Below are 13,174 nucleotides of genomic sequence, written 5' to 3'. Positions count from 1 at the left end.
TGTAAACAGAGTGCGTGCCCCGTGGGCTTCCTGGTAGAGCCCTTTTGCTTTCCAAGTGCTGTGTCAGGACACAGCCTGCTTTAGGCTGGCCTCTCCTGGGACAGAGGAACCAAGAAAGGAGTGCTTGGAAGTGGCAGATGATTTTGTCATGGTGATAAATGCAGTGGGAAGCACTGTGCCCAAGGGCTGTTTCCTGTAGAAATGTCACAAGCCAAGGCTGTTGGTGCTGTGTGGTGCAAATCCTGCCATACAACAGCAGCTCTGTGGTGCAGTGAGCTAAGGCTAACTGTCTTGACTATGGTTGAATCCAGAAGTGCATTGTTATTTTAAAAATACTACATAAAACAGGCCAGAAGATGTCATTTTTTGTTTAAAGCTGAGAATTTTGTTTCAGTTTCTGATGTGAATTATTAAGACAGTGGCTTGTTTGTATTGTTTCTTTTGGGTTCCCAGGAGCCTGGAATTGCTGTAGGCTTAATCAAGGTGCAAACAGTCAGAGAAGTTCATGCTACCCATGAGACAAGGCGTTGGCATTTGGTTATAAGAACAGTAATATGGAAAATACCGAGATTTCGTTCATTGACTTTAGTATGAAAATCTACAGGTCCTTTAAAAAGCAGCGCCCCATTTTGTGGACACGATTTAATCTGGAAACATCTGAAGGACCTTTTTCCTTCCTGCCAGCCCCTTTGGGCTCCGCGACACAGGGACACGGCCCCATTACTCTGCCCTATCCTCGTCCAGCCCTTGTGCTCCTGCCTCTGCCACTGGTTTGGTATCTTCAATGGGGGCTGGCACAGGTGATACTGCTGATCCCAGCAGGCTGCTGCTGATCCCCCTGCTTCAGCCTCTACCAGAACCTCCCCTGCTCCCTGGCTGGGGAAGGGACAGGCTACCTGCAGCACTAAACCAATACCATTGTCAGGGTATTATTTTTTTTTTCCCATTTCTACTATAGCAGCCCTTCGGCCTTGCTTCCTCCTCATCCAACACTGCCCTTACACTGGGTTAGCACCCAGCCCAGCTGCTCCAATCTGATTTTCACCACGTACCTTTTTCTTTAGCCTTAGACACTCCTCCTGCCCCTCCAGTTCACTCTCTCCTCCTCTGGGCTGCATGTATTTAATTTTTAATTTATTTATTTTTTCTTATGTGCGTACACAGACATTCATCACCACCTACTTGAAGGAGGCCAGGAAATCAGAGCTACTGAACATGCAGATGCTTCAGCTGTGCTGCTTGTCCCCTACCACCACTGCCACCTTTATCCATGCAGTTGTGGGGAGTGCAGAGGCATTGAGCAGCATTTTTTTTGATGCTCACATTTACTCTGATCAAGTTTAGGAAACTGTATGGTATGCAGAAACAGGCTGTGATTTTGCAGGTAGTGCTATCAGAGTTATATGCATGAACTTTGGTGAATCAGAAGTATAATTAGATATTGCTGGCAACACCCTTGCAGCTTTTACATCAAGCAATGCTGTTTGAAGCCCTTATTTTACTGTACATTTTTTAATGACACGGTGTCAACAGAGACAATGTCACACGTTATCAGTTTGCACCTTTATTTTTTAAAAATGAAATAGTCAAAGTACTTTCTTTTTCAAATATCAACACATAATATATTAACTTTTAATATTTACAGCATGTTGCTGGGATGTTCTTGTAGAAAATGCATGCTTCTGGCCTGAAACCCAGAACAAAATGTATCAGACCATTTAACTGCAGCCATGTAACATAAACCTGTACAGTATCCAGTCACTATTCAGCACAGGAGTTAGAGCAGGAATTAAAAAATTGGGACCTATTGTTTCCTAGCAACAAGGCTGAGGCTGTTATAACACAATGTCTGTAAGATCAGAACTGGTGTGAGACAGAAACTGAAGATCTTGGCATACATTGTAAACATTTTACTGTTCATGAGAAAGCGAAAAAATAACATTACTTTGACATATATTGTATGCTATGCTTCTCTTTCTCTTTTATTGACACTTCCGCCTGAAGAGTATGAAGATTTTAATGTGTTATCATGGTTCATACAAGTAAAATATTGTCAAGGACACAATCTGATATACTAACATTTATTAAAAGGCTAAAGTCCACCACGAGATCTAAGGAAAAACCAATAACTGTCGAACACGTTTCCTTAGACAAAGAATGGCAGGCGATGAATGCCTGGACACATCCACATGCGTCGGACGCCACCGTTCCCTGTTTCTGCTGAGAAGCGATTCTCCTTACGGTCGGGACGCGTCTGATCTGGTAATGGTTTGCGTCAAGGACAGGTTTGAGTAACAGTCAGCATTTGCTGGGGAAACCCTTATGGCTGGCTGCGGCAGCCTGAGCCGAGCACCACTTCCTTGGGCAGCTCCCCAGAGCAAACTAATGCCTCAACAGGACTCTGCCCATCTCATTTTCCTTCCGCTGAAATAGGAGCTCCTTTGCCTAAATGCTTTTGCCTCGGGATCTGTGCCTTGGCTTCCAACACCACCGACCACCCGAGACAATCGGCAGGGACTGCAGGGCAGGGAGCGGCCACCACTGAGAGGACCTTGAGGAGCCCAAACTAAACGGCTAGAATGGGTATACCCAGTTGCACATTGACCAGTTCATATATATTTATTTGGCTATGCTCTACATATATATCTATATATATATTTATAGCTTTGAAATGTTCAAGACTTGCTAAATAAATATGAAAACAAAGGAAACATTACTTGCACACATTACTGGTTTGGCTGTCATAAAAAATATAGCATATATTTCTCATGGTAGGTACTTTGCTACAGGATAGTGTGCAATAGTGATTATTTTATTTTGTTATGTTATTTTATTTTAATTTATTTCATTTCATTATTTTATTTTTTTCCACTTTCAGAACCTTGTTTGCAGTGCAGAATGCTAGCATCAAATTATCTGATCTAAAGAACAATACAAATTTGCATGCCATTATTTTTTTTTTTTTTTGCTTTTTCTCACTTGGGACTCTAGGCTATAGTGCAAAATAATAATAGTAAAAAAGCAAACAAAAAAGGAAAACAACAAAAAAGGGAAACTACAAAACAACAACACTCAGAAATTATTCTAACTACTAGAAAAAGAAAATGGAGACTGAAATATTCCCTGCCTCCATCTGAGATTGTTCATGAATAAGATGGTCCAAAGCTGTTTGCTATAGTTACAGTTCTCACGACTCACTGCTGGCTGGCCCACGTGGAGCTATGACTTCAGTCTCCAGTGCTCATTTATCAATACAATTTCTTTAGTACTGTCATCTCAACACAATATTATTTTTAGCTTCCTAAATTACTGACACTGTTATGATGAAAGCCCTTTTTTCTTTTGTAACAGGGCCACGTAATATCATGTAATTTTTTAGACATCCATATGCTTGTAAGAAATATTGTTCAAAAATATCCACCCAGGAACTGGAAAAATGCCAAATTGACTTTCAGAGACAAACACATTTCACTCTTTGACCTTTTGGCATAATATGAGAACAACAGTAATCAAGGCAGTATTAAAAAACACAGCTGTAGGTAATACAAAGTGCATTTCCTGCATATAATACAAATATAACTTTAAGAAACTAAAGGCACAACTAACTAAATATGTATTACATACTAGAAATGCACAGTTCAAGGTAAATCTAATAGCTTCAAATATTTGTTTATAATGGATATTTAAAGCAGTTTGAAAATGATACGTCATTAGTGAATTGCAAAAAAGTATAATTGCTTAAAATATAAGTAAAATAGACTCTAATATTTGACATCTTGGATCAGTGATAAAATACATCATCACGTTTATGAATGCACTCTATATACAATTAATAAATTATTCTTCCATTAATTAAAAGCATATTAGAGGCTCAAGGATTTTAAGGTCCATTTTTAGGCTGGTGTGGAGGTATTCAAATTCTCCATGATTTTTATGGAAAATTGTGGCAATCAGAGCTGTCAAAACTGGATGTCATCAGCTCCAAATTCTGTACAATTGTTAGTGATGAGCCTGAGCAAGGTATGTATGTGCAGGTTTTGGTCCGCAGGCCCCCCTGGCTGTGGGTAGAAGGTGGTTTTGGGTCTGGCTCTCGCCCAGTCATATCCCAGACCCCCAAAGCTGGTCTGGCTCCCTTGGGGAACAGAGGGAGTCAGGGAAGAGATGCTGGAGGCACGAGGCTGGGACCTGAGGCCAAGTCCTGGAGGATCCAGGTCTCAGGTTCCAGTTCAGGCTCATCCCTAACTTTGGTACAGTCTGCTCCACCTGCCCAAAAACAAGGAAAAAAAAAAAAAAAAGAAAAAGGGAAGAAAGGGAGACAAAGAAAGCACTTTGTTGGCTTCAGGAAATCTGAGCAGAAATTGTTTCAATATATTTACTAAGTCTGTTTTGCAAGAAATGTGCAATAACATCACTGTTACGGATACACAGGCTCTATAACAAGACTTCTAGCTTCCTTGGAAAGTCAGTAAAGGAAATGTGGTTACCTATCCCCCCCATGTGCCCGCCCCCCGCCCAAGCTAATCAGGTCTTTTAAAAATGACAAGCGAAAAGAAGGATCACCTACTCTGCTATGAAATAACTGTGCCAGCAGCACGATACCTTGGGAAATAAAAATTTCTGCCCATGCAATATAATGCTTTTCTATGTGCTCTAGATATTGAGCTGAAAAGTGAAGAGTCATCCCCAAAATGTTCTACGTTTATCAACATATGTACTATCCACACAGGTTCATCAACTTCCAACCCACCAATCTTCTTGAGACTCCGCAAAATGAGTAATACAACGGGATTATCAATTTGAGATGAAAATAACATGATGCCTAAACCCAACACCACTACAACTTCCAAATGATCTGTGAGAAGAAGAGTCCTGGCCCAATTCTACAGGCAGGACTGATCCTGCAAGGCTACAGATTGCATACACGTGAACCCTCCCAGCTGAATAACAGAGGTTGTCCCAAAAGCATTGAGATAAAGCCTAATCCAGAGCCTGCTGATGTCAGGGGGGAGACCCCTGTTGACTACCGTGCTCGCAGGGCTGTTTTGGCCATCTCTGGTACCTGGCTGAACCACAATGGTGCAGTGTGATCCCGCACCCCTCCCAGGAGGATCTGCAGCTCCACTGTGTTGCTGGACTCCAGCACAACCCCACACCAAGGGAACCAGGAGAGAAGCTCCCGTGTGTGAACAGAGATGCAACGTGGTTTTCTTCACTGACTGAATGAGAGGTGGCCATGATCTAGCAAAGGCGTAGCTCATATGGTACAGCCTCTATAAGCTGTATCCATAAAAATACTTACAAACTGTGTCTAATAAAAGTTGGGTTTTCCAGGTTAGAAAATCCCTTAGATCACAGCTGTGACAAATGACATGTGCAGTGTTGATGGGCAATGACAAAGTTTCCATACACAGTCTGGGTTTTGTATGCAATCCCTTGAACCTATGGGAGATCTCAATGGGATAAAACTACCCAGTAAATACAGGCTACAGAATTGGGCTCTGTAACCTTTTAAATAACTGGTGAGTTACTAAATCAACAGCAACGGAAAAGAAGTGGTGTTTCTTTAGAAGAAGGCAGAGCACGCTGCGCTCTCACCTGCCCTGCTTGGATGCGTGCTCTCACCCCGGGCTGTTCGTGCTCTCATGCAGCTATTAGCTCTGCTTCTGAAAGGTTTGAATACTGCCACACAAGAACTAAAAATCTCCACTGTCATCTCTCAAAGAGTTAAACGAACAATATTAAAATACCATCTTCTGTCACATTTAAAGGCAGTTGGATATGTTTTTTTTCCTCTATATTTATATATACAGAGTTCTGATCTAGAAAAACCAATACAATAAACCATTTTACGTTTAAAAACAGGCAGTCTTTGGTGACGCAAAGGCAGAGGTTTTCTTTGTTACCTTCTGCCTATTTCACTCTGTCTCATAAAGTGAATATTATTGGCACTGTCAGAAAGTTCAAGATACTGCTCCACAGACAAAACAAAATATCCATCATAGCCTTGTACCCGTCCAGTGCTTAGAAGCTGCTGTTTCTCTCCGTCTGTCCATGCCCTAATCCCTTCTTCCCCTTCCTGCAGCCGTCTCTGCTCCTTAGTCCAGGCCTGAGCCACAGCTCTCTGCCTGGCTATCTCTAAGACATGGTTCTTTTCTTCTTCTACTGTTGTTCCATACCGAACATTAAAGCACAGTGCACCATGCTGGAGCTGTATGTCAGCGAAGCGTCTAGTCCTCCCGTTGATCACGGAAGTCATCTGTGACACTGTGACGTTGACGCCATTCTCCAGGATGCGTCGTCCTCCGGTGTTGCCAATTAGGGCCAAATCTTCCTCCAGAGACCCCAACTTGATAAAGTAGTGCGTATCTCGGCCCTCTATGGTGAAGTGCAGGTTCTCCAGATAGTGAGCGTTGTTGAGTATGGCAGCGATGCGCCGGCTGTCCTCATTAGCCACACCGATAATGTCTGCTGTCACTATACCATCCTTGATAGCAAATTTGATGCCTTTCCCAAACACTGAAGGAATAGCTGCAAACCTTGGTTGTTTCACACTCTCATAGCACTTGCCATCACTATAACTGGGTGTCATAGGAAGTTGATCCAAGGATATAAAGTTTCGGAGTTGTTTTTGTAGCTCACACTGAATACCAAGGATAGTCTGGAAAAGAAAATACAAAGTTTGCAGGAGAGGAATCTTGTAGTTCTTCATGGTGTGTCACAGTTCCTACCAATATCTTAGCTGCTTAAAATGGATCTCCAGTTCTTTCACAAAACATCTTGTGCATCTACAGAGCCTGGGTATTTGCACAGGCTTTCTAATCACCTATCACTTTCTGTCTCTTGGACTCTTTAGTTTCTAGAAAACAAGTGGAAAACATGTTTATCACAAATGCTGTTCTCACTCTTATCCTTCCTTTTTTCTTCCTCCCCTTCTTGAATTGTCACTCTAATGGCTGGACTTTCAACTTATAGGCAAGGGGAAACCTGATTCAAAACTGTACTCTCTCACATGATTCTAGGCAAATCACTAGGTCTCATTATGTCTTCTGTAAAACAGCAGAAACAGTTTTATAGCCAATTCTTTAAGGAAATCAAGCTGTGAAGGTCTCAGGACACTAGAACAATAGGAACAAGGGAAGTTCATCAGATCTGTAGATCTTCCTCTCCATTGTGGCTAAAAAAATCTCCCTCCAACTGTCTATTTGTCTTTTTACAGTATACCTATCACAATAATCTTCCTGTGCCTTTGTAATAGCTCCTTTAATATCTCAGTGATAATTTCACCTGGACATGCTCCTAAATCTGGAACCAGCTCTGACTCTCCAGCGCTCTGCACACTGTGTAGTCATCTCTGAATGGGAAAAGAAGTGCACTATACGCTGCTGATGTGAACTCACAACTATTTATGCTTCCTTTTCCTGACTACATTAGAGGAAGGCATCTTTTCTCTCTCTTCTTTGTAAAATAATACCTCTTATGGTTAAATGCAAAACATGAACACCTGCTCAGAACATCCATAGTTGGTCCTGTTGCAGTCACATTGATTGCTAGACCCTGTAAGCTGCTGCATGTCTCTTCTTAGTGAAAACAAGCTCTGGGGTTTGAGTTTTACAAACTCAAATCCACAACAAGGTTTCTGTTTTCCTGCAAAGGCTATGCAGAGAAACAGACTTGTAAAGCTGTTTCTACTCTTGGTGATTTTGGCTTCTTTGCTCTCTATGGCTTCTTTGCTATCAAAGACAAAAACTTGGTGTTTTAATTCTTTAATTCCATAAAATTTTGCAGTTCAATTTGTGCACAAACATTTTATCACTTTGCTTTGAAGTTTCTTCATTGTGTTCCTAGAAGTTTCTCTTTAAAACTCGAATCTGATGCCAGTAAATAATGCATAGTTAGACTATTATTTGCCTTGTCTATCACGTTGAAAAAACAGTTACATTGTTTCCTTGTTAATCAGCATTTTCTAATCAAATTGCTTACTTCAGAAATAGAAGCAGTTGAACAGAGTTTATGCTAACCTTTCCAGGATCCCACTCTTGGGTTTTTGTTTGAAGCTGTAGAAGTTCATATGTTGTCTCCAAAGCTTCTATCTCCGGTTTTGGGAACCCAGGTAGTACATTGTGCAACTGGAAACCAAACAGCTCTAGCCAACTTCCAATGTCTACAAAATAAATAAGTAAGTAAGTAAATAAATAAATATTAAGGCAATGAGACATGTAAATCCTAGAAAAAGTGCGTGTAGTTTACAGAAATTCAAGCTATTCAGAAATAATGATTTCACATCAATTTTTGTTTTTAGTACTGGTTATAGCATTTATTTTAGAAAACAAATTATCTGATTACAAAGCATAGCAATACTCTAATCGATTGTGTACCCGCTTCCTACTTATAATGGAAAAAAATTAGAATTATGCTGCCTCCATTCTTCCCCTATTTTTAGCATTTAGAGAAGAAGCAGATGAAGCTATTAATTATTTTACTGATTACCAGAAGACTATAAAAACAGACGAAGCTCTGTAAGTTGTTAGCTACCAAAGAAATAACTTTAATATATCTAAGACTAGAGCCAAATACTAACTTTGAATGTATATAAAGGATTTCTGGAGTATTAAATCCATACCAGAATCTGACCAAAACCTGTATTTTCGTAAGCAATGTGTTACTTTTACCTGTTGTATACTTAGCGACATCTTGGATCCTGCCAACTGGGTAGTTATTTTCAAATGAGTAGAGATTAAATGGTTGTGGGACAGCATTCAGGTGTTTCCATATGTGATGGTTTGGAGTTGTCCACCGACCAGCAATGACATCATAGTCCCGCTGGCCCAGATGAACCAATTTAGTGAGAGAATCATAGAGCCCTCCATGAAAACCAATGACAACCTGGAAATCTGGATTAGTGTCCTGGTAGATCTCTCCATATGGCGTGTACAAAATTTCTTTTATAACTTGTCCCCGACTGCTAAACACTGCTAGTGGTGTTCCAGTGTTATCACAAGCAACATAATATTCTTCCCCACTGCTTAATTCCATTGCAATGAGATGACCTTGAAGATCATAATATAGGGATGTTATTTCTGAGCTAGTATGATTGTACAAGTGAGTAACTCTTATTGGGTTGGAGAGATCAGCATAAAAGAACTGTAGGTGTTGTCCCAGGCTTGATTTACTTGCAACTCGTCTTCCAAGACCATCATAGCAGTATTGCACAGTCCAGCCAGACACTTTGTTGTATGCTTTGTTCAACAGACCATTAGAGTTGTACTCAAAGATCTCATTGCCTCTTTGCCTGAGAAAACCATCTTCATCCATTTTATATTGAATTTCTCCAAGTCTGGTAATGCGATCTCTAAGATCGTATCTCAGAGGAGTGAGGCGTGCGCTGTTTCCATGGCTCAGCAAATTGATGTTGCCGTTAAGGTCATAGCTGTAGCGCCACTGGGTTTTATCATTCACAGACACAGTCTGAAGTTGACCATCAGCATCATACTCGTAAAAATACCTAGTTATATTGGCATCCACACCTACGCGTGTATCACAGATCACCATACGACCCATATTATCATACTGAATGGTCATCCAGTAGGCAATAGACTTTAGAATTTCATACTGTACTTCGATCACCTGACCGTTGGCACTAAAAATTTTGGTATGCTTCATCACAGTGGTGGTTATAACTTGGTTTAAATCATAATTAATCACACTGAATTTGCCAAATTGTTCTGTCCTGCCAGAGACATCAACGTAACGGTACAGATCAATGGGCAGAGGTGTCTCATTTATCATGGCCTGCATACTTGTGACACGGAAATTGTTGTAGCTGTAGTCAAATCTGGCATTTACAAGCCCTTCTTCACTAAACCTGAAGATCTGGCGACTGATAAGTGGACCTGTCCACAAGAAACAGAGGAAAGAGGAAAAGCAAGAAAAGAAATGAATTATGTCCATAGTACACTTCACAGAACTAGCACAGAAAAGCTATGAACTCAAATATACCCTTGCCTCATTGCTACTTGACTATCTCAGACAGTATATTAACTAAGGGTATGTTTGATTATTCTCTCACAAACCTTTATTAATGTTTGCTCTACAAAATATTTGTATGTTATTAACATTTGTTTAAATGAATGTTATTTTATTCATAATTATGATTCCTTTTTACTTACAAGATAATTCTAAACTGAATTTATTTTACATGGTGATTTTCTTCCTCATATAAATAGTCCTTTTGAATTTATGTTACATTTTGGTATAAACAGGGAAACTTACAAACACAAACAATAAACCAACTTGATTTAGTATTTAGCAAATATCCACACAGTGGAATAAAAACAATCAAACATTGTAAGCGCTATTCCAAACCAAGCAGTAAAAAGAAAACTGTATTTCAAATGGGACAGCTATATATGCCCGTGGACACAGACATAGACATATATACACATTTTTTTCTGTTGAAACATAAAAAATAAGAAGACATAAAAATAATGGAATTTCATGCCAGGTAAGTGCGGGATCAGAACCAAAAACTTTAGCAAAGTAGTTATAGTTACACAAACCTGTTTGCCTGTATCTGATGGTACAGATGAACCCATCATGCATTAAGTGTATGGTTTTAATAACCCCAGAAGACTCCTCATAGGTAAATGTGACCTGAGTAGTATCGTAAAGGATCTCGGAAAGCCGGGATTGCTTCGTGTACTTGTAAAGGACCCTGCGACCTGTCCCGGGATACAATGTTTGCAGGAGCCGTCCATCTCTGGTGATGTCCTGGATGAAAGCTGCAGTGCTGTCCGGTGGGGTGTAGATGTTGCGGTAGTACCCAACAGACAGCATGGTCTGCAAGGCATGGCGCACCATGCTGGGCATGGTGACCGAAAGCAGGTAGTCTGACTGGTCGTACTCGAAGATGTAGCGGCGCTGGCTGTGCAACAGGAGCATCACGGACTGCAATCAAACAGGAAGGACAATGTAAGTGGTTGATCAAGCAAATTATTATTCATTCATCTGGTGAGTGCCTGAAGATTAAGGAAATGCTGAAACAACCACCCACTCTTGTAGGTTGCTCTTACTGTCTGTGTAACTGCGGGTAAAGCTTTCAGCTTCAGCAGACCTGGCCAGCAAGGCAAGGTGGCATAAAGCAGAAGGAGAATGATAATAAGGCTAGAGGTAAGGACCCCCAAACTGGAAGGCAGATGTGGCTCTCAGTGGCATTTCAGCCTCATGCTGACTTGCCATGTTGCTTTGAAATATTTAGGTCATCCTCCCAGGAAGCTAAAACAGAGGGAACCACTTCTTCAATCACAGGTAGAGCATCTGTACCAACAGATGTTTCTACAGGAGGTGGAAAGGCAAACCATACAGTGGTGTGTATGTGGTGTTTAGCTTTTACTGGTATTCTGCATAGCTCTAGCACAGACCTACCCCTTCTTCTGTATGTCTTCTATGAAAGACCACCCCAGAGGCCCCAGTATCCCTGTGCTTAGAGAAGGTTCTCTCTATGTTTTTTAATGTTTAAAAAGAATAAAATTTCTACACAGGTACTAGATATTTTGCCCCAGGTTGGTTAATTGTGGCCAGTCAATGAAATATGTTTTTCTGTCCTTTTTTTTTTTTTTTTTTGGCAGATGAGTACGCAAGCATGGCAAGCAAGCATTTTTCTTTGCAAATGTTTCTGTTTGGGTTCTGTAAACATCTCCACCAGTCCCATGCAAGGTCACAGCATGCAGCATACAACCCTGCTGGTGAACAGTCACTGTTGAAACAAGTAGAATGAAAGCACAGAGTGAAAATGTATGGGAGAGCTTTGTAGCCTTCCTGCAGCCCTGGTGACTGGCCTGGATGTTTCAGAGCACTGTGCATCCTTGCTCCAGTGCCTGATCTCAAATGGAGAGTAGATCCTGAGCAGTTCTGAGCTCATGGCCCTGTAAGCAAACTTGTTGGTCTTTTCTAAACTGAGACACCATGCAAAACAAAGTTTTACAAGGAATGTGTGATTGTGCTTTTTCATAGAGTATTGGGAAAAGAAATCAGGAAAAAGGCTTTTAAAAAAAAAGCCTCAGCCCTGTGATGTGTTTAGCAACTTTGGTGGTAAGGCACCGTGCTCTGACAAATAACCAGAGTGCTCATTCAGAGGAGAGAAGACAGCTAAGCCCAGACCAGACTCTCTTGCCCCCCGACCTGTAAGGTGTGTGCCCTCCTGCCCTTGCTGATGGGCACCCATCACCTGCTTGCCAGCCCAGGAGCCCCAACACATCCCAATGTGTGCCAACAGACCTAGACACCAAGCTTTTTTCTGATCGCTTTACTGCTGGTCTGCCAAGCACTTCTAACACACATAGAGTTTATTTTAGCTTCACCTTCAGTCAACAGTCCCCATCCTGCAGTAAACCATGGGCTGAACTCTCTCCTAGCACTGATGTGATGCTGCTCTATATATACTGCTCCCGGGTCTATTTTTAAACTGTCTGCCATTGACAGAGTATGAATAACAAGATCAGAAACATCTCCAATATAATTTTAGTGCCCCTGTGTGCCATTTTACAGCAGTTTGTGGCTTTTCCACTTTTGTCCAGGATAGTAAAAGGCTAGACAGTAGAAGGGTTGGAGACTTACTGTCCTATCTAGCCTATTAGGGACACTATAAAGAGAAAACAAAATTAATTCCCTATTCATCCTGATAATATTACAATAGATTTTTGCACTATCTGCACAAATTGGATCCTAATAATTTTAGAGGATTTCAGAGGGGAGCTGGTAAAACATCCATGTTATAAGAGCAGCCAAAGCCTGATCAGCCACGTAATGACTGATGCGACGAAACCAAAGCCAGTGGCAAGAACTGGGGGCTCTCCTGGGAACACGCAACTGCTGGGCACGGCCACTAGATGTCATTTCTGTCCAACACACGCACACAGCTGCTCAGCGAGTTTGTCTGGAGGTAGACAGCGGGATTTGGGATGTAAACTGGAAGTATTCAGGTTTTATAACGCCATCAGCTAATTGAGGAGAGCGACCAAATCAAGAGAAGCCCAATGTCATCAGTGAGAATTAATTCCAGTACTACCGTTACAGGGCTCTTGAAAACTTACTGGGACTAACCCTGGAAGGAGGAGAGCTTTTAGAAGACAGACAATTAACTCATCAAGTGGTAATAAATGGAAAAGTAAATAACTAG

The 13,174-nt window shown here is 41.2% G+C and overlaps 1 protein-coding gene across 8 annotated transcripts in view; it reads right to left on the bottom strand.

Moving 5' to 3' along the window:
* Nucleotides 1-1,544: 1,544 nt before the first annotated feature.
* Nucleotides 1,545-13,174, bottom strand: part of TENM1 (teneurin transmembrane protein 1) — a 912,278-nt gene continuing 900,648 nt past the window's right edge. For all 8 annotated transcript variants that reach the window (XM_072043002.1, XM_072043001.1, XM_027465532.3 and 5 more), the window contains 4 exons: nt 10,557-10,944; nt 8,670-9,890; nt 8,019-8,161; nt 1,545-6,658 (listed from right to left, as the gene is read on the bottom strand). In XM_072043002.1, coding sequence (XP_071899103.1) covers nt 5,900-6,658; nt 8,019-8,161; nt 8,670-9,890; nt 10,557-10,944 — 2,511 coding nt within the window. In that variant the 3' untranslated portion in view covers nt 1,545-5,899. The remainder of the gene's footprint in view (nt 6,659-8,018; nt 8,162-8,669; nt 9,891-10,556; nt 10,945-13,174) is intronic.

This window comes from Anas platyrhynchos, chromosome 10 (assembly GCF_047663525.1).
Source record: "Anas platyrhynchos isolate ZD024472 breed Pekin duck chromosome 10, IASCAAS_PekinDuck_T2T, whole genome shotgun sequence".
Taxonomy (NCBI): domain Eukaryota; kingdom Metazoa; phylum Chordata; class Aves; order Anseriformes; family Anatidae; genus Anas; species Anas platyrhynchos.
The sequence above is the reverse complement of the archived record's forward strand: the minus strand, read 5'-3'. Positions and strand labels throughout refer to the sequence as shown.